We start from the raw sequence: 21,207 nt of genomic DNA on the forward strand, positions 1-21,207 counted from the left end.
TCATTTGTGTGCTTGTTCAGCTTGTTCGGAAGGTTCACTATACCTTCACCTCAGACATTTTCTGTTCTGTTCTTTAGAAACATAATGCATTCTCTTCAGTCTCGGAAAATCGAGCTCGTCCATCCCTGAACTTTACACTCTCTGTCCGAACGTCGACGACCCGGAAGCCTAACGAGGGGAGGGTCATCACTTTTTAACCTAGTCCACACTAACGCGGGTCAATTTCAAAAAGCTGTGTTTCATCCCTTTTTCACAGAATTTTCCACTATTAGTTATTTAATTTAGATTCTGATTGGTCAAAAAGGCATTGATCGATTTCCTTTAATAACGGCTCTGACAGTCGCACGGGTTCAATTTAATCGGCACGTGCTAATATATGCCATTGTTTCTATAGCAACAGCTCATTCACAAGTCCGTGTACGGTGGGTGGTCCACATAAAACATGGATTCGAGGAGACCTTTATTTGTCATTCACTAGAGGAGTCTCTGGGGTTTATTCTGTTTATAGCTGCATATCTTCACAGCATGAAATAGAACTATAAATGGGTTAAAATGAGAAAATTAGAGTTTATAATCTTTAAAAATTGCTGTATAATAAAAGAAATGTGCCGTGCAAATAACCGACCTTAGTATTTCCCTATAAAAGCACGACACAGCAGTCATGTTGCACTGCTTAAAGTATTGGCCCCCCTTCCACACCCTCGATAGACCACCATTGAGCAGATATTAATGAAGCGATACGTCATTATGACTGGTTTAACAATCCTAAATCTAATCTTAGTCTCACTGAAGGTGCTTAAACAGAAAATCCCTGATAGATCAGTTTCTCTACTGGATCTATTGCCTCTTTTCCGAGGCAGTTCGAGTGCTGGTTCGGAGCCAGAGCCTAATTTAGAACCAGTTCTTTCTGTTTCGACCGCCAAAGCACCGACTCCGAACCAGGAAAAGTGGTTCTTAAGTAGCACCAAAACGTTGCTGGTCTAGACTTAAGAACCGCTTGCGTCAGGAGCTGTGGGCGGGGCTACTGTTAGCGCATTTGATAATGTGCCTTAAGTATACTAATGTTTAATACACTTTTACTTTACCGTGATATGATACATTATCAGTACACATGATAGTAGGTAGCTACATGCTAAGGCTAAACTTTTTTCGGTGTTAACGATAAAATAACGTTATGTACTTTATCGATTACAACCTCCGTTTATACAGATTACACGGAGCCGCACGTACACGTTTTATTCGCCGCGTTTGGATGAAGCCATGAGCATTAACAGTAAAGCAACATCCACCATTGTTGTCGTGTTTGTGTTTGCCGCTGCTGCGCTAACGTTGCTGGGACACGTGACACGTATACAGTGACGTCACACTCGGCGCTGTGATGCTCTCTAGCCGGTGGAAAGGCAAACCGGTTCTTAGAAGGTTCGCCAGTGGAACCAACTTTGAACCAGCACCAGCACTAGCTCTGAACCAGCACCCGGTTCTTTTTGGTGGAAAAGAGGCATCCGCTAGCTGAAATGATTAAAGATGTCTAGCAGTGGAGACAAGGAGCAAAACATCACATAAAAACAAGCAATATAACTTTATTGTGCTTTATCTACATATATACAGTATAACACAGCAGTAAGTCAGGATTGCACAGGCCACTGTGGCTCTCATTAACACACACACACACACACACAAACACAGGTCTTTGGCTTCGGTGAACAACAGTTGTAAAAGTACCGTAAGAATATTCAAGGTCCTTTATAGACATCTACAGCTTTGTGGTGCTGTTAGTAGCTCGAACAGGTTGGTTAAAAGGTTACAAATTTATAATCATGAGAAAAAGAAAAAAAAAAAGAAAACATGCAGCATTGAACATGGGATAATGTTTATCTATCTATTCAGCGGTTCCGTGGGAGGATATTATCGGCTTCTAAACGTCTTCACACAGTGGGAAGGTCACACGGGTTTGAGAGAGAGAGAGAGAGAGAGAGAGAGAGAGAGAGAGAGAGATCCATGCACTGAAATGTCTGAAATGACAGATTGACATATAGAAGCATGGGATTGTGGGTAGATAGGAGCTCTTATCACAGTTCATCAGAGGCGTAGCTGAGGAGACGAGGACGGTCCAAACGAACGGTCGGTGTGACACATATATATATAACATCTTTGTGCTACAACGATGTTCAGAAATAAATAACGAAGGCATGATTCTGATTCCTCTGCATTTACTAACCAATGCCTTTGTTTTTCGAAGGCTGTGTGAGTGAGAAACAAAACGAAGCGGTCAGTTAGTGAAATGAAACTCTTAGCTCAGGGATAATCGGGTGAGGGCAAATGACGTACTGTAACACAGCGTTTTACCTCAGAAGGAGGAATATTCGGATATTCTGGAATGTTAAAGGACGGGTCAATGTGCTGGAATGTTTAAGCTCAACAATTAAGTAGATGATTTGGATTAAGATGGTACGTTGTTTTCGAATATCTAAGATCTAGTAGCATTTACGGAATGTTTTTAGGACAGATCGGGATTCTGGATTGTTTTAGGTTGTTTTCGGTCAGCTAAGGATCCTAGAACGTTTAAGAATACGTCGGTCTTCTCTGAAGTTCTAGCAAACGTCTTCGTAAATGTATTTCTCAATGGATTTGGTTTTCTATAATGTTCCATATACATATATATACAGTATATGTTCGATTCTGCGTTCTGGGAGGTTTAAGTAAGTATGGGTTGTTTGTCTGGAATGTTCTAGCAAAAATATAGATTAGGGCAAGAGGGAGTTATACAGCAAGACTCTTTCTGTTCTGGCACCAAGGTGGTGGGACGAACTTCCCCTAGATGTCCGAACAGCTCAGCCATCTCCAAACCACAGGTGAAGACCTTGTTCTTCTATTATATGTCTGTAAGCTAGCGAAACAGTGTTTTCATTGATAAAGACTTCAAAGCACTTTTGCAATCTAAATTGTTGCTATGGAATGTCCGGTAGTGTTCCTCGTCCTGGAATGTTCGGGAATGTCGCTAATCCATGTGGACAGCGAGTGGAATGAGGATTTAGCATACAAGGCAACTTAGAGAGACTGACGGGAGAATGTTAAAGTTTTTTAAAGGCTGCGAAGTGTTGTGCTGTGCTATGATGTGACGGAGGGATGTGAGACGGTTTATTAATCCATTAATTCTGGTGCCATCTAGTGGCATCAGTTCCACACTACGGCCGTGCTGTGAGACGCACAGGCCTGATCGCTGAACGGACGAGACAAATAAATATCGGCGAAATGCCTTTTACGATCCTTTGGGTTTTTAGTCTCATCTGTAACACGATTGTGAAAACTGGTGTGAAAATATAATTTATTCTAAATCTGTATTTCAGTTTTGAGCTGAAATGGACTGACTGGGGGTTCTGGTGTCTGGAAAGTGGGTCAGATAAGAGCAGGGAGTGTGGGCTGTCAATCATCTTCTATCAGGACACTGGATTAAAAATGCAGTGGATGTACTATCTAGAGGTGAGAGTCTCTCTCTGTGTGTGTGTGTGTGTGTGTGTGTGTGTGTGTGTGGCTCTATCAGCTCACTCTCTGTCTCTCAAATCAGATAAACTTGTCCTTACTAGATAAGCAGCAACATCGGAGGAAAAGAAAACACAAACATCCACATAATAAATGCAGCTGATTAGTGACAATGTCAAAGATACACACACACACACACACGCACACACACAAACACGCTCACACAGAGTGACGTACACACCTGTGGGGGTTCTGACTACCTCCCATCGTTCACAGTAATACACACACACACACAAACACCTTCACTGGTGACTGTTTTGCTGACAGCAGAGGATTCTGGGGAAGCGCCGAGTGTCCCTGCTGAGACATTTCTACGAGACGCCGTTGACGCTCGTGTCTCAGGACGAGTCCATGGTTCAGTCCAGTTCAGCATGTAAACAGAAAAAATGTCTTTTTTTTTACTTCTTTTTGTTGGTCTGCTTTTCACTCGTCTCCTTCTTCTACATACGTGGAGGGAAACCATCCCACCTGATCGACAGAGAGAGAGAGAGAGAGAGAGAGAGAGAGACAGAGAGAGAGAGATTATTATCATTATTATTAATGTCATTTCTATGATCTGTTATAATTATGCTGATAGAGAATTAAAAGTCTGATCAAATTGCCCACATCCTGATCATCACATTTCATTAACTCTGGTTTAGCATCTTTTTCCTTCATGAGGTTGCGTTTACAAGAAAATCTTGATATAAAATAATAATAAAATGTAATATAATAACCTGCGCTGCATCAAGTGCTATTCTATAAGCTGCTGGAAACCAGTTATAATGAGATTATTACAGCTAGGAATATATAGCTAAAACTCTCTCTCTCTATCTCTATCTCTCTCTCTCTCTCTCTCTCTCCACACACACACACACACACACACACACACACACACACACACACACGCGCGTGCTCGCGCTCACCCGGCCGTTGACCTCGCCCCTCCACCAGCCGTTAGTCGTGGACTTGCTGTAAATCCTCACTATGTCCCCTTCCTGCAGCGAAAGCTCCCTCATATCTCGAGAGCTGAAGTCGTACCGAGCGGTCGCCACACCGATCACCTTCGGAGTCAACACTGAGGCGGAGACAGAACGGACAGATACGCGTTAACGTTTTGTCTGGTTACCATGGAAACAAGGGGAAGTAATACAAGACCACAATGATGACTACTGTACAATAATGAGACACACAGAGACAAAGTAATATATATATATATATGGACAATCAAGTGGACAAAGGCATGAGTTGACAATTCGATATTAGGAAGCAAAACTAAAACATAGGCGAGACAAAAGTGAAAGCTGGAGTTTAGGGAACACTGGAGACTAGGGGATAATGGGAAATGGAAAAACAAGGATACAAGAGATCAAAGGGAAACTGGGAACTCTGGGACACCGGGACACTAGTGGAAACTGAGACACTGGAAATTAGTAGACGCTGGAAATAACTAAAAACTGGTGGACACTAGAAATTAATGGACAGGGCACTTAGGGGAAAATAGGGGACTCGTATACTAATGGACACTTGAGCCTTAGGGGACATTAGAGATTAGTGAACACCGAAGTATAGGGGACACTGGAGAGTAGGGGACACTGGAGCAGCACTGGAAACTAAGTGACACTGAGATATGGGACAGTAAAGAAATTGAAAAAAGAATCTGAAACACAAAGCTAGTGGACACTAAATACTAGGGTATACTGAGTACTAGTGATCACTGAAGACTAGGGGACACTGTAAGCTAGTGGACACTGAAGACTAGTGGACACTGAAGACTGAGTTGTACTGAAAGCTAGTGGACACTGGAGACTAGTGGACACTGAAAACTAGTGGACACTGAAGACTAGTGGACACTGAAGACTGAGTTGTACTGAAAGCTAGTGGACACTGGAGACTAGTGGACACTGAAAACTAGTGGACACTGAAGACTAGTGGACACTGAAGACTAGTGGACACTGAAGACTGAGTTGTACTGAAAGCTAGTGGACACTGGAGACTAGTGGACACTGAAAACTAGTGGAAACTGAACACTGCTGGACACTGAAGACTGAGTTGTACTGAAAGCTAGTGGACACTGGAGACTAGTGGACACTGAAGACTGTTGGACACTGAAGATTGAGTTGTACTGATAGCTAGTGGACACTAAAGACTGAGTTGTACTGAAAGCTAGTGGACACTGAAGACTAGTGGACACTGAAAACTAGTGGACACTGAAGACTGAGTTGTACTGAAAGCTAGTGGACAATGAAGACTAGTGGACACTGAAGACTGAGTTGTACTGAAAGCTAGTGGACACTGAAGACTAGTGGACACTGAAAACTAGTGGAAACTGAACACTGCTGGACACTGAAGACTGAGTTGTACCGAAAGCTAGTGGACAATGAAGACTAGTGGACACTGAAGACTGAGTTGTACTGAAAGCTAGTGGACACTGAAGACTGAGTTGTACTAAAAGCTAGTGGACCCTGAAGACTAAGTTGTGTACTAAAAGCTAGTGGACACTTAAGACTAGGGGACACTGAAAGCTAGTGGACACTAAAGAAGTAGTTATACTGAAAACTAGTGTAGACCAGAAACCAGGGAATAAAACATTGAACATTCAAAAAGTCATCAGACCTGAAAATCGTCATGAAATCTTGATTAAGTGGATTTTTGCATGTTCCATGAAATGACTCCGGTGGTTTGGGACAGAGCCACAGACAGATTCATGAGATCATCGCTTCTTCGCTATTTATCTTTACGCTGACTTTTCCACCTCAGAGAGTGTGTATGGATAACTGCACATCCCCGAGGAGCTTCTAATCAGTCTGAGTGTGTGTGTGTGTGTGTGTGTGTGTGTGTGTGTGTGTGTGTGCGCGTGTGTGTGAGTGACAGCCTGCCGCTGTGTTTCCACTCCACATGAGTGATTCTGGTGAATCTGGGCTGAGTCCAATCAGAGCTGTGGCTGTTTTGATTACAGATTCAGAAGCGCTGAGAAAGCGAGGCACTTTTATTCTCCGGGTTAATCGCATTTCACACTGCGAACCATTTCTCACTGAGCACAAGAGGGAGGAAAGAAAGGAATAAAAATGACGCACGTGCTTTACACGCGCTTTCGATGCAGTTGAGCTCAAAGACTGTGTGTGTGTGTGTGTGTGTGTGTGTGTGTGTGCACGTTAAGCCACACCATTGGATCACAATACTGAATGCACCGTGTCTCTTATTCGGTAAGTTTATTTAATCAAGCAGATAATATTAAAGCTGCCTATGCAATGAGGAGGAAAGGTTACTGTGTGTGTCTGTGGTAGGTGATGCGCTGCACTGGCTATAAGACTCTGAGACCTTTGTCTTTTATGAGTTTTGTGGGCGTGGCTACATGTAAACGATCCACGAGCACGCTTGGTCATTCGTAGCAGTGTTTATTAATATATTCCAGAAAATATCAGCAAAATGTCCGTAAAATTCTGGTGAATTCTGTAACTAAGAAAAGTGTCAGCTGGTTTGATGCAAAGCTACTGATAGGTCAAGCTGGGGTCTCTTCCACCATGACATCGGCTGGAAGTTTAATTTATCCGTGATCGTGATCTGCAAAAGTTTCTAACAAACAAAACTCCTCGTATCCTGAGAAGTGACATCAGTGCGTCTGATATAGATAACGTGTTAAAGCACCAGACATGTCACACACACATACACACACACAGAAAGATGGAGGGATGCAGAACGAGTAGCAGATGGAGGCAGAAATGAAGCAGTAACACTACCTGACCAGAAGGGGTCGGAGGAGGGGGGCACGAAGCTGCAGCCTGCAGAAGAAACTAAAGAAAGAGTGCACAGCAATGGAGCTGAGAAAGAGAGAGCGAGAGAGCGAGAGAGAGAGAGAGAGAGAGAGAGAGAGGCAGATGAGAAGATAGAAATAGAGAGAGAGGTGAAGAGAGGATGAGAAGCAGAATTGAAATGCCAAGCTGTAATGCCAAGCAGTGGCAGATGCCCCTTAAAGATGATTTATTTTCTAAATTCCAAGTTGGCATTAATTAGTTTAAATGTTGTCTTTCTGACAGTAACCTACATTACCCACAATGCCCTGCTGATTTGGCAGATTTATCCCTCATGTCATCTCTACCTAAAGCGAGTGATGCAGCAGTGCTTTAGTCCTTTATTCTGTCCAGCAGATCAGATTCCACTTCCTTCATGCTAACAGCATGCTGACTAGCCAAGTCTTATCGAGCTGCACTTTGAGTCCAGTTTTTTACACCGACGTCTCCACGACTACTGTACTGGATTTGTCTGTCATATGATGTGAAGATTTTCTAAGTTTGAATACGGCACATAATAAATTTTAATCAAGTTGCTCAGTGATGGGAATTTGTTTCTTTTCTTATTGGTCTAAATGGGTGCAGTGGAGACAGGTGAGACATGTGACAGGTGAGACACTGTATACGGGAAGTGTGCAGGGGAAGGGTATAGGGTAAGTGTACAGGGAATATGTATGAGAAAAGGGTATGGGGAAGTGTATGAGAGAAGGGTATAGGAGAAGTGTATAGGGGAAGTGTATGAGAGAAGGGTATAGGGGAAGTGTATGAGAGAAGGGTATAGGGGAAGTGTATAGGGGAAGTGTATGAGAGAAGGGTATAGGGGAAGTGTATGAGAGAAGGGTATAGGGGAAGTGTATGAGAGAAGGGTATAGGGGAAGTGTATAGGGGCCGGGTCTGCGCTCCGGGGTCTGGGGACCGTCTCTGCTCGCCGTGTCTCCCGGCCGTGTCCTCGGGGCCGGGTCCTGCGCTCCCGGGTCCTGGGGCAGTGTCCTGCGGGGCCGTGGTCTCGGGGCCGTGTCTGCGCGCAGGGTCTTGGGGCCGTTGTCTGCGCGCCGGGTCTAGGCGCCGGGTCCTCCGGGCCGTGGTCTGCGCGCCGGGTCTCGGGGCCGTGTCTGCGCGCCGGGCCTCGGGGCCGTGTCTGCGCGCCGGGTCTCGGGGGCCGTGTCCTCGGGGCCGTGTCCTTCGCGCCGGGTCTCGGGGCCGTGTCTCGGGGCCGGGTCTGCGCTCCGGGTCTGTGGGGGGCCGTGGCGTCCTGCGCGCCGTGTATCCCGGCCGGTGTCTCGGGTCCGTGTCTGCGCGCCGGGTCTGGGGCCGTGTCTCGGGGCCGTGTCTGCGCGCGGGTCTTGGGCCGTGTCTGCGCGCCGGGTCTCGGCGCCGTGTCTCCGGGCCGTGTCTGCGCGCCGGGTCTCGGGCCGTGTCTCGGGGCTGTTTCGTGCCGTGTCTCGCGCGGGTTCGGGCGTGTCTGCGCGCCGGGTCTCGGGGCCGTGTCTGCGCGCCGGGTCTCGGCCGTGTCCGGGCCGTGTCTCGGTCGCGGCGCTGCGCCGGGTCTCGGGCCGTGTCCCTCCGGGCCGGTCTGTCTGCGCGCCGTGTCTCGGGCGTGTCTGTGTCTCGGGGTGTCGCGCGGGTCTCGGGCCGTGTCTGCGCGCCGTGTCTCCGGGCCGTGTCTGCGCGCCCCTCTCGCTCGGGGCGTGTCTCTCCCACCGTATGTCCGTGCGTTTTTCGGGACGTGTCTCCGCTAGTCTCTGGGGAGTGTTAGGGAGGTGTGAGAGTGAAGCGTAGGGGAAGTGTACTCACTGCTCCCTCCGTTCTCTGGCTCTCTGTAGGCAAACTGCAGTGTCGTATCAAGTGTCCTGAAGCCTTCTTTTAGAGAGTGATGTTTGTAGTACTCAATCAGCTCCTACACACACACACACACACACACACACACACATTTACACAAAGGTCTAAAAGTCAGAGTCTACTATCGTTGTCTATTTAAAAAAAACTCGATTATTTTCTTTTAATCGAACGTAATGTCAGCTACTCATCACAGTATGTCAGTGAGTGAGCATTGCCATTTAGGACACAGCCCTAGATTACCGCTGAAATAAAAGCAGCTCTCAGTGGTGAAGCCGAGAAAAAAAATAAAAACGCACTTAGAACAAAAATGAGGGGATTCGATAAGACGGCCTCATTCGCAATCTAATAACGCTCTTTAAATGGTATTAGAGAAATCAAATCTAAAAGTGCTTTCAGAAGTAAATGACAAAAGTGGCTCGCTCTGCGCATGACATAACGTCGTTAAAAGGCCGCCTCTGAGAAGCCTCTTAAAAGGAAAACAGATGAGGCAATAAAGGCGGCATAAAATGTACAATAATACGGACAATATAATAAAAAAACCTAATAGAATATTCAATATTCCTGGATAAAGTCTTCACTAAAAAGACATTTTTTGTATTATTCACACACTACAGACGAATACTGTATAGAGTCTTACGTCTAAACATTTAAAACTCGTCCTATAACATAAATAATTAGTAGATATTTATTGAAATATTTATATTTGTGACACTAGGGGGCGCAAATCGTTCGCTCTTAAGCGCGCACTTGCTTCACAGTTCATGTAGTAAATGCTGTGTTTATGGTGTGCAGTTCTGGAAAAAAGAATCAATTACAGGATCTTACGTGACCGAGCGGAGCGAGCGGGTCGACGCGCTACAGGAAAAACTCCTAACATCCTGAAGATGTTACAACGCTGTGAAACTTCTATAAAAGTCTCCTCACTGAAAAGCTCACCATTCATTCTTTTTCTACCGCTTATCCGAACTACCTCGGGTCACGGGGAGCCTGTGTCTATCTCAGGCGTCATCGGGCATCGAGGCAGGATACACCCTGGACGGAGTGCCAACCCATCACAGGGCACACACACACTCTCATTCACACACACACTCACACACTATGGACAATTTTCTAGAGATGCCAATCAACCTACCATGTATGTCTTTGGACCGGAGGAGGAAACCGGAGTACCCGGAGGAAACCCCCGAGGCACTGGGAGAACATGCAAACTCCACACACACAAGGCGGAGGTGGGAATCGAACCCCCAACCCTGGAGGTGTGAGGCGAACATGCTAACCACTAAGCCAACGTGTCCCCCAAAGCTCACCATAATATCTAATAATTATATAATACCAATGCTCCTCCTGATATTTTAGTGATACATTATAGAAGTGATTATTATCGGATCCTGGAAAACTCTTTGAAGATTAGCATGCTAGTTTTTTTTTTTGTTTTATTTAGGTTTCCACTCACCATGATGCTCCTGAACCTCCTGTTCTCTGCGATCTGGAAGTAGCCGTCTTTGGTTAAGATCTTAATGTGTTTCACATCGTTGTTAAACCTGGAATGTGGAAATAAAACTTTAGGTTTTAATCTGTAGATTTTTATTGTCGTTCCAGTCTTTACACGAGGTGAAAAAAAGGACGAAAGGCGAGTGAAGTTTACGGACAGTTAAAATAAGTGTAAAACGGGTCAAAATAAATAAATTAATTAAATACATTCATTCATTCATTCACTCATTTTCTACCGCTTATCCGAACTTCTCGGGTCACGAGGAGCCTGTGCCTATCTCAGGTGTCATCGGGCATCGAGGCAGGATACACCCTGGACGGAGTGCCTACCCATCACAGGGCACACACACACTCTCATTCACTCACACACACACTCACACACTACGGACAATTTTCCAGAGATGCCAATCAACCTACAATGCATGTCTTTGGACCGAGGGAGGAAACCGGAGTACCCGGAGGAAACCCCGAGGCACGGGGAGAACATGCAAACTCCACACACACAAGGTGGAGGCGGGAATCGAACCCCCAACCCTGGAGGTGTGAGGCGAACATGCTAACCACTAAGCCATGGGGAGAACATGCAAACTCCTTTTTGTTGTTTAATTATCATTATATTATCAGATTAGATGAACTGTTTGCTGTTTAACACAAAGTCCCTGAGCTGCTAGCGTACAGTGACTTCATCTACAATCAGAGCTGTGAGGAAGTCGTAGCCTTCTGACTTGAGCTCGATAAACAGCAGAAGTTTGTAAATCGTGAGAAATGAAGATTAGCATCAATAAGCAGCGACTGTAGTCTATAAATACGACAATATAAATCAAAGGAAAAGTGAAAGAATTTCATGCTGTTCAGAAACTGATGAAAGCCTCGTTATAGTCGGCTTGCTGGTCATTTGAATTATTCAAACAAAACATTCCCAGCGCTGAGATCTTGTGATGTGACGCTAAACTGGGGGCTATAACATCCCTTTCCTTGTTAGCTACATTAGCTGTATAGCTAAAAAAACAACAACAAAAAAAAAATGTTTTCCTCTAAATGTGTAACAATCTTAAAAAAAAGTGTGGCAACCATGCACACACACACACACACACACACACACACACACACACACACACACACACACACACACACACACACACACACACACCCTTATGCAAACATTATATGACAGAAAAGTCCTGGAAATTTTTGCTCAAGGAAGCCTTATGTTTTGTTAGTAAAACTCCCTCGCAGTCTCGCACTGCGGCGTTCTTGCTACGCTGCTCAGACACACACAGACACACACACACTCCACACACTCACACACACGGTAGAAGTGTAAATCATGTTGACTCACTTGATGCTGATGGCGTACTCGTTACTGTCGTGCCCTCGATGCCTCACCAGGTACGTGCTGTTCTGCCTGTTCAGAAGCGTCGCCTCCGCCTGCACTCGCAGCATTCCACTTGCAAACCTGCCCGGGTCAAACAGGGGTCAAACAGGGGTCAAACATCGTAGCCGCAATGTACATAAATACATATATATAAAAATCGGATTGTTTGAACTCACCATGGTTGAGAAGAGTAATCAAAAGGTTTGGCCTGGAAAAAAAAAAAAACAACGTGCACTAAAATTAATATACACCTACTGATATAATGTGTTTCAAACCTGTATGTAGTCTACAGTCTGCTTACTGACTACAACAATTAGGAAGTGGCACTCACACACGGACAAGGCTTCACCGCGTCGCTTGGAAAGAATCCGACTTCCCTTGTCGTCAAGACTTTGCCCTGCAACCATGACATCAAGATAATTACGTTAAGTTCAGCCGAGCGACTCCTATTTTTTTTTTCCTTTCGATTATTCAGCAAACATTTGGCTCGACTCGTTTAGAGTGAGAAAGCAGATGATGCCCAACATTTCTCCACTTAACGACTCCTTTTTAAGGTGATAAAGCCATTCCGTTGTCTTTAGAGACTAACAACTTGCATGGACAACTTGTTTGTTTACTTCGACTCTATTCAGGCTTTTAAATAATAATGATTTGAATCCAGCTTCTGTCATGTAAATGAGGCTGTAAGGAATAATCTACTGAGGTAAAGTTTAAAACACAAGCCTGTTTGCCTGTAAAAATAAAGATCTAACAATCAAAGTGGAGACGTGATTGCTTTCCAGAACTTTCCAGAAAATAGGAGAAAATGGGCTCACAGATTTTTCAGAAAGTTCTATAATAACAACCGAATACAGTTAGCATCGATGCTAACGACGATATGCCATGTTGTCACCCATTAATGCTGGACCGTGAATCATTATTCAGACGGTCCTTCTGGGAGAGGCTAAAAGCTTGTGGTGGTCCAGACGGTCCTCCTCTTCAGAATAACTTGATTTGTTAAGTCATGCTTAAGTGGCCGTGATACATTTATCTTACTGATGATTTAGCTCTCTTCTCCGATGGGGCTCTTCTGCTGGCTCTACAGCTGAGGTAAGCTTGTGAATAAGGTTAAAATTGTTAGCCCGCACAAATTAGGTTAAATCTACCAATCCCAATTTTTTTTTGCCTTTACTGAGGGTAGAATTCTGTTTCCAGGGTAATCAATGTTATAAAGGATAACAGAAGTATAAGGGTTACTATTGACACTATACTAGGAAGGTTATCAGGCTCTGTTGGTATCACGTATACAAGGAATAACAGTGTCACCTAGGAAAACTTTGCATGTCTGAGCTTTCACAGAACAGAAACACCTTGTATAAACGGATTTGACTTTCTATAAACTTAATTACCAGCATTAATAAAACTACCAATTCAGGATCAGATGGATCACAGATTCCTGTGTTATCAAGGGGGCTTTTTACTCCTGGTCACTTCCTGCGTTTTCTGTGATCCGATAGCTATCCGACGGTAAAAAGACCAGGTCTAAATGCCCTCCGAAACGTTTTCGAGACGGATATAAATGGGACGCGTTTCAGATGAAACTGGACAGGTGTAAATGAATGTGGTTGTTCGAGCCACATACGTCAGCGCTATACTCCTCCGAAACGGAAGTACGTCACTCGCAGGTGACTCGGGATTCGTGCATCGCGCCAGAAACAAATATGTTTTCCCACCAGCGCTGCTCCGATCTTTCACCCAGGCGTCTCGTTGTGTCTTAAAATGCAGCAGACAGTAAATGCTGTTTTTTGTAGCAACCACATACACGAAAGCATGTTCCATTTCAATTAACCCGGAAATGAGGTAAAATATATCTGCATTTTGGGCGGGAGTAAGAAGATCGGGTCGATATCCGATTCGCCGAGACGCATTTATGTGGCCTGATGTAAATGGAACAGTTTTAACAAATCAGATAGCTATCGGATCAGAGACAACACACGAAGTGTCCAGGTGTAAAAAGGCCCAAGGACACCATGGTTGATACCCATGATTTATTATGGTTATCATGGTTGTCATGACTACCAGCAATATCAGTGTCTCAAGACTTATGCAGGAACCACTAGTATAATTTAAAGTCACACTGGTGTACCAGGGCTGCACAAAGATATCAAGACTTACCAATGTTATCAAATCTTAAAATAGCTTGCCAATGGTCAAATTCATCAAAGCTCCAAGAGTTACCAAAGGTTTTCAGGTCTTGCTGATGATATCAAGCTTACCAAACCTTTGTGAGTTACCAGGACTTGCCAGTGGTACCACAATTGTCAAAGATACTGTACAACAGCTACCAAATATTACCAAGCCTTTCCAAAGGTATCAAGTTTACCAAAGCTAGGAGAGTTACCATAGGCTACCAGAACTTGCCCATGGTACTAAATAAACCAGAATTACCAAAGTTAGATGGGGTAAATAAATACTATGACTATTCTATGGTTATCAAATCTACCAAACTGTCCCTAAATACCGAGGACTATCAAGGCTTCAAGAGGCATCGAGTTTAACAATCAACCAGGGTTTACAAAGTAGTAGAATTACTAGAATTATCATCATTACATATGTTATTAGTGGTACACACACTCTATGCTGTAAGAAATTGCAGGATGCCACATAGAAATGTTCGAATCCTTGTGATGTTGTAGAGAAGAAACTGACATGAGCTGGTCACATTAGCAAAATGTGAGGAAAAGGACAGTTTATTGTCTATGGTTACAAGGTCACAAGCCATAGCAAAAGGGGAGTTCAGATTCTGTTTCCATTACTGGTATGAGGTACCAGGGTTACCAGGCAACTTTGCCTATTCATTTTGTTATCAGGATAATCCACAGGGGGCTCAGTGGTTAGCATGTTCGCCTCACACCTCCAAGGTTGGGGGTTCGATTCCCACCTCCACCTTGTGTGTGTGGAGTTTGCATGTTCTCCCCGTGCCTCGGGGGTTTCCTTCGGGTACTCCGGTTTCCTCCCCAGGTCCAAAGACATGCATGGTAGGTTGATTGGCATCTCTGGAAAATTGTCCATAGTGTGTGTGAGTGTGTGAGTGAATGAGTGTGTGTGTGTGTGTGCCCTGTGATGGGTTGGTACTCCGTCCAGGGTGTATCCTGCCTCGATGCCCGCACTGAGATAGGCAAAGGCTCCCTGTGACCCAATTAGTTTGGATAAGCATTTTGCAGGATTTTAGATCTTATCTTGCCATGATAACAAGCCAAAGACATGTTTAGGATGAGTATAAAGGGTGCCATTACTTCTCATTGGAGCAGCTAACCACAACAGCATGCATCTTTCACTTCAAAAGGTTAATGTTCTTTTAAGGCAAATATAAGGTTAAAAAAAAATACAAATTGAGATTTAATGCAAAAAAATACCAAAGTACTCCATAAGTAACCACTCCAGTGACAAGAAGTAGCATAACTAAAGATATGGCAGGAGAATAAAAAGACATCATATTTAGGTTATCGGATGAAGACTGAGCTGGTTACCCGTCACAGGCCAAGCCTGAAGTACAGATACAGTTACGCAGAGGGAGAAGACACCTCCTGATGGTCACGCTAGATAAACCAAGTTGTTGTCATTGCGGATGGACTTGTAGAGAACTCACAGCTTTGTCCGATAATTCTGTACTATTCATCATGTCGTAAATGTTTACTTACTACATGACTACAGAACCTGTGAAACAAGTTCCTTTATAGCTCACGTTACAGGTGTATAAGCAGCGAATTCATACGAATAGCTTTCATGTGCTTCTATCCAAGTGGTCTGGTTGTTGGGCTTGTCTATTATTTATTAGCCATTTTATAATTGTGAGTTTTATTTCCTATTTTTCACCATAATAAGAAACGGACAATCACCGATAATCACGAATGAGCGTGATGCCACCTGGACTTCACCTTTCTATTGAATTTAATCCAGGCTTAACCTGTTTGTCCGAGAGTTTTTGTGCCAACAAATTATCCGGGGCTGTTTGAAACCTCCGCCCGATTCGCCGTGCCACGCGAACAGACGCATGCCATTGTTTTAAATGTCTCGTCAGGCATTTATCTCTATAATCGACACGTGCGGAGGTGTGTGCGTTCATGTACACCGTCATTCTTTGTTTATGTGTCCTTCTGTATGACGATGTGGTAAAAACACTCAGGCATTTGTGTGTGCGTGTGTGTACGCTCGGTAGGCGGTATCCTGGCGTGTGTACTATCTCAGAGAGCCAGAGAGACAAACAGCTTGCATCAACAGCACCGAGTGTTGACAGAGGGCGGCATCTGACGACGTTACACAGTCTGTCACACTCAAAACTACACAAACACACACACACACACACACACACACACACACACACACACACAAACTCAGACTCCCTCATTACTATTTCAGACATTAGCATGCAACCTGCACACCGATGCCAGGATAGAAAGTGCTAGTGTCCAAAACCTGATGTAATGATTTTTCCCAACTGCTTTTCTTTCGGATCAAGACGACTCGATCGCAGTTGATGTAAATGAGAAGTGAAGGGATGCAGTGACTACAAATAAGTCTCAGAGATACCGATATTCTTTTTCCCCCCCTATGTCGAAACATTATCTCTGTTTTTTGGCTCCAGATTTGCTTCCAGTTGCAGCTCCTGAATTCGCCTAGAGAGATTCGCCGTGCCGCTACGGCTCTTGATTTGATTTGAAGTGTGTGATTTACCAAAAAATAGCATGACACCGATGTTATTTACCTCGAATAGTGAGAACCGATTGGGAAGAGCCAACATTTTTCATTGTTTTACTCCCCCAGAGTCGCCGCTATTGTGCGACTCCGAACATGTTTTACTATCAATCTACCAGCTTAACTTGTATACATTTGTTTTTTTCTATGCAAATTGCACGATCACGTGTTGTTCGGGATTTATAAGCGATCGTGCTATGTCCTTTTGTTCTTTTGTCCTGTTTGTTAAGCAGCCGGTGATTTATGTACTGTACAGTATTTATTGTGGTCAGAATTTATTGTACCCTGCTACTGTATTGTACACCATATCGTTTTCGACTGAATATATGACACCGATCATTGTACTTCAGGTTTGAACTGCTGTATCTCTACTTTACATTTGTACACTATTCAAAATTCAATGAATTTGAATGCTTTTACTCTTAATTAGAATTTGAAAAAATTCACTTTGTACACCCGTCATTTCTTTTTTCAACTAATTGTTCCAAAAGAATTTTTTTTTTATTCCGTTACTTTGTTAATCAATGGCATTCTTATTTATTTATTTATTTGTTTGTTTGTTTGTTTGTTTATTCATTTATTTATTTGTTTATTTCAAGCAAATTCACGTCAGTTAGCTAAATGCCAGGTTTGCTAAGTTCGCAGAATATTTATATAAGTGAAAAAAAAAAAGTATTTTATAAATGAATAAAATTTCACACTTCAGTTCAGATAAACATTGATTAACATCAGTAGATTTGTTGGTTCGTACCTGCCACCATGAGCTGTGCAGGTCTGCGCGGATCAGCTCGATGATGTCACCCTGCTGGATGTTCAGGGCGGGGCCACACTGTGGGACGGGATCGCCGCGGTAATTCCTTATAGCCAACATTTTTGGCAAACCTGAGGGGAAAAAAAAAATACATCCACACAAACAAAGTCAGACTGTCAATCATAGTCAGACAATCTGGCAGTTAGACAACAGTCAGTTATTGTACGTGATTGGCAAGCCATTTTGTGTGTGTGTGTGTGTGTGTGTGTGTGTGTGTGTGTGTGTGTGTTTGTGTGTGTGTGTGTGTGAAATGATCATATTTCCTCTGTAGTCTAGAATAAGTAATATAATATGCACACTTGCATTAATGTACCAGATTAGCATGGTATCGAGCTGCAGGCTAGTGGGTGTGTGTGAGAGTCATATGTTAGGTGTCTGTGTGATGTCTGTGGTCTATCTTATAGAATTTTCTCTCTCAGTCAGTGTGTGTGTGTGTGTGTGTGTGTGTGTGTGTGTGTGTGTGTGTGTGTGTGTGTGTGTGCCTGTGTGTGTGTCCCCTAATGAATGCTAGGTTACAAAGAAGTGCACTCATGACCTAGAACACAAATATTTTTCAACCCTACCAAGGCTATTAGCGTTGCCTCGGGTCACCACAACAAAGAGTGTGAGACAGAACACAAACAAGGTAGGGGTGTGTGTGTGTGTGTGTGTGTGTGTGTGTGTGTGTGGGTGTGGGTGTGTGTGTGTGTCTATTTTCTCTTAAAAAGTCCCTATGATTTTCTTTGTAAACATGTATTTACAAAGTAAGCAGGGCTATGAGCCAAAGGCTAAAGGTCAGGGTTACTGAGGTTATTTTGGATTTCTCAAAATTTAGCAATCATTGACTCCAGTTTTAAGGGCTCAAGGTTACTGCTGTCCATGAGAGAACTGGGATTGTGTGTCTCTCTGTTACCTTATGACTGTGTGTGTGTGTGTGTGTCTGTGTGTGTGTGTGTGTGTGTGTGTGTGTGTGTGTGTGTGTGTGTGTGTGTGTGTGTGTGTGTGTGTGTGTGTGTGTGTGTGTGTGTGTGTGTGTGTACGTTTCTGCAGCACATTCCTGCTGGCTAGCTGCAGTGCCATGCTAATGTGTGTAAACCTGTCGTACATGTTACTGGAGACCCGTGGCTACAGAAAGAAAGAGTGTGTGTTTGTGTGTGTGTGTGTGTGTGTGTGAGAGAGAGAGAGAGAGAGAGAGAGAGAGAGAGAGAGAGAGAGAGAGAGATCTCTCCTCCATCCTCCCTCCCTCCCTGCCCTCCTCCCTCCCTCCCTCCCTCCAGCCCTTACCTCTCTCCTCTCTCTCTTCTCTTTCTCTCCCTCTCTCTCTCTCCTCTCTCCCTTTCTCGCGCCCGCTCTCCCTCCTCTCTCTCTCCCTCTCTCCCTTTCTCTCTCTCTCTCTCTCCTCCCTCTACTCCCTGTCTTCTCCGCTTCTCTCTCTCTCTCTCTCTCTCTCTCTCTCTCTTCTCTCGCTCTATCTCTCCCTCTCTCTCTCTCCCCCCCGTTGCTCTCGCGCTCTCCCTCGCCTCTCGCTCTCTCTGCTCTCGCTCTCTCTCTCCTCCGCGCTCGCTCTCTCTCTCTCTCTCTCTCTCCCCCACTGTTCTCCGCTCTCGAGCCCTCCCGCCCTCTCTCTCGCCCTCTCTCTTCTCGATCTCTCTTCTCTCGCCACCCCTTTTCTTCTCGTCTCTCCCTCCCTCTCTGCTCCCTCTCTCTCTTCTTCTCTCTCTCGCTTCGCTTCTCTCCACCCCTTTTCTCTCTCTCTCCCCTCCTCCTCTCTCTCTCTCGCTCTCTCGCTCTCTTCGTCGCTCGCTCTCGCTCGTCTCTCTCTCTGCGCTGTCGCGCTCTCTCTTCTCTCTCCTCTCCGCTCTCTCTCTCGCGTTTTCAGTCTCACCTGGATCTACTTTCCGGCTGTGTGTTCTGTCCTGTGAGGAAAGTAAAGAGACAGAATAAACCCACAGTGTAGTGAGAAGCTGCAGCAGTAAAGCTAACAATCTCACAACACTCTGCTTATCAGACTGGGAGCAGGTTCACGCTTCAGTCACCAACCTCCAGCTGAGCTGAGCTAAAACTCCACTTACACTATATCCATCTACTGCCAGACTACTACTAGTCTATATATACTGTATATGCTATATATCCCTGATTTATTATTATTATTTTTATTTGCTATACAAATTTATATTTCTATAAAATGCGTCTTATCGTCTTATCTTTCTATTGTAAGTACTTTATATTTCTTTTCTGCATTTTTAGAAAATTAATTATCACTATAGCTTCTGAACATTGAGAAGTCTGGAGTTCCTGAACCGTGTAAAAGTAGAACAAACGATACTATATAGGTCACTTTGTGCACACAGAACATATTATCTGCACACACACACTCACACATACACACACACACACACACACACACACACACACACACACACACACACACATACACACACACACACATACACACACACACACACACACACACACACACACACACACCACAACCCAACCCACACACACACCACACAAACACACACACAGACAGACACACACACACTCACACATACATACACACACACAAACCAGACACCACCACACACACAAAACATGACCACACCATACACAACACACACACAACACAAACCAGACGCACAGACACACACACACACACATCACACACAACATACACACACACACACACACACACACACAAACAAACACCACACACCAACACACACACACACACAAACATACGCACACACACCACACGCGCACACACACACGCACACAAACACTCACACACAGACGGCACACACACACCGCACACACACACCTACACTACACACATACACACACACAGACACACACACACACACACACACTACACGCACACACTACACTCGACACATCCACAACGACACACAGTACACTACACCAATACACAGCACACACACATGACACACACACACTACAGACACACACACAGACAACGCACACACACTCACACACACACACACACACACACACACACACACACACACACACACACACACACACACACACACACACACACACACACCTAAGCACACCTGAGCGTGTGCAGGTGATGTAACGTGAGATATAACGTGTATCTGTGCTGAGAATAGCTCAGGTGAAAACAGTACACTGATTGTTGAAGCTTTAACTTCATTAACGTAGAACACAAAAACACTCGAAGGCATTTCTACGATACGTCCCGTACAGTCGCATTCAGTTCTGATGGAGTCAGAAGTTTTGAATTAAAATGAAAAAATATTATGATCAATTTCTTTGCAAAAGAAACAAATTTAAAATTTTCTCAAAATATCGTTACGATTTTTTTTTTACAAAATTCTATAACAAAATTATATTATCATCATTACAATATTGCTATCATCATTATAATATTGATAAAACTTTATTTATTTATTTACTTATTTTTAAACCTATAATTGCTGGTAAAACATTTAATATATTTATTTATTGATTTATTTCATGTTGTTTTTCCTGCATAAACGCGGCCGATCTTTTTTACCATTGAAAACTGAAACTGTTCAAAATGCTTTAAGATGAAAGTAAATTAATAATAAATGCATAATAATAAACGTCTGCATGCGTAAAGGGTTAATGAACCGTCAGCATCTGTTCAGACGTTTCGCTCC

At 44.0% G+C, this 21,207-nt stretch overlaps 1 protein-coding gene across 3 annotated transcripts in view; it reads right to left on the reverse strand.

Annotated features, from left to right (window-relative positions):
• Window positions 1-1,560: 1,560 nt before the first annotated feature.
• LOC113651840 (guanine nucleotide exchange factor VAV3) overlaps window positions 1,561-21,207 on the reverse strand; it is a 93,111-nt gene continuing 73,464 nt past the window's right edge. Inside the window, exons 19-28 of one of the 3 annotated variants that reach the window (XM_047810738.1) lie at window positions 19,425-19,455; window positions 17,501-17,631; window positions 12,347-12,412; window positions 12,192-12,223; window positions 11,980-12,096; window positions 10,603-10,690; window positions 9,105-9,207; window positions 7,260-7,340; window positions 4,446-4,597; window positions 1,561-4,008 (exon numbers count right to left, since the gene is read on the reverse strand). In XM_047810738.1, coding sequence (XP_047666694.1) covers window positions 3,964-4,008; window positions 4,446-4,597; window positions 7,260-7,340; window positions 9,105-9,207; window positions 10,603-10,690; window positions 11,980-12,096; window positions 12,192-12,223; window positions 12,347-12,412; window positions 17,501-17,631; window positions 19,425-19,455 — 846 coding nt within the window. In that variant the 3' untranslated portion in view covers window positions 1,561-3,963. The remainder of the gene's footprint in view (window positions 4,009-4,445; window positions 4,598-7,259; window positions 7,341-9,104; window positions 9,208-10,602; window positions 10,691-11,979; window positions 12,097-12,191; window positions 12,224-12,346; window positions 12,413-17,500; window positions 17,632-19,424; window positions 19,456-21,207) is intronic. The other 2 variants (XM_047810739.1, XM_047810740.1) reach the window with 2 other exon arrangements.

This window comes from Tachysurus fulvidraco, chromosome 3 (genome assembly GCF_022655615.1).
Source record: "Tachysurus fulvidraco isolate hzauxx_2018 chromosome 3, HZAU_PFXX_2.0, whole genome shotgun sequence".
In the NCBI taxonomy this organism is placed as follows: Eukaryota; Metazoa; Chordata; class Actinopteri; order Siluriformes; family Bagridae; genus Tachysurus; species Tachysurus fulvidraco.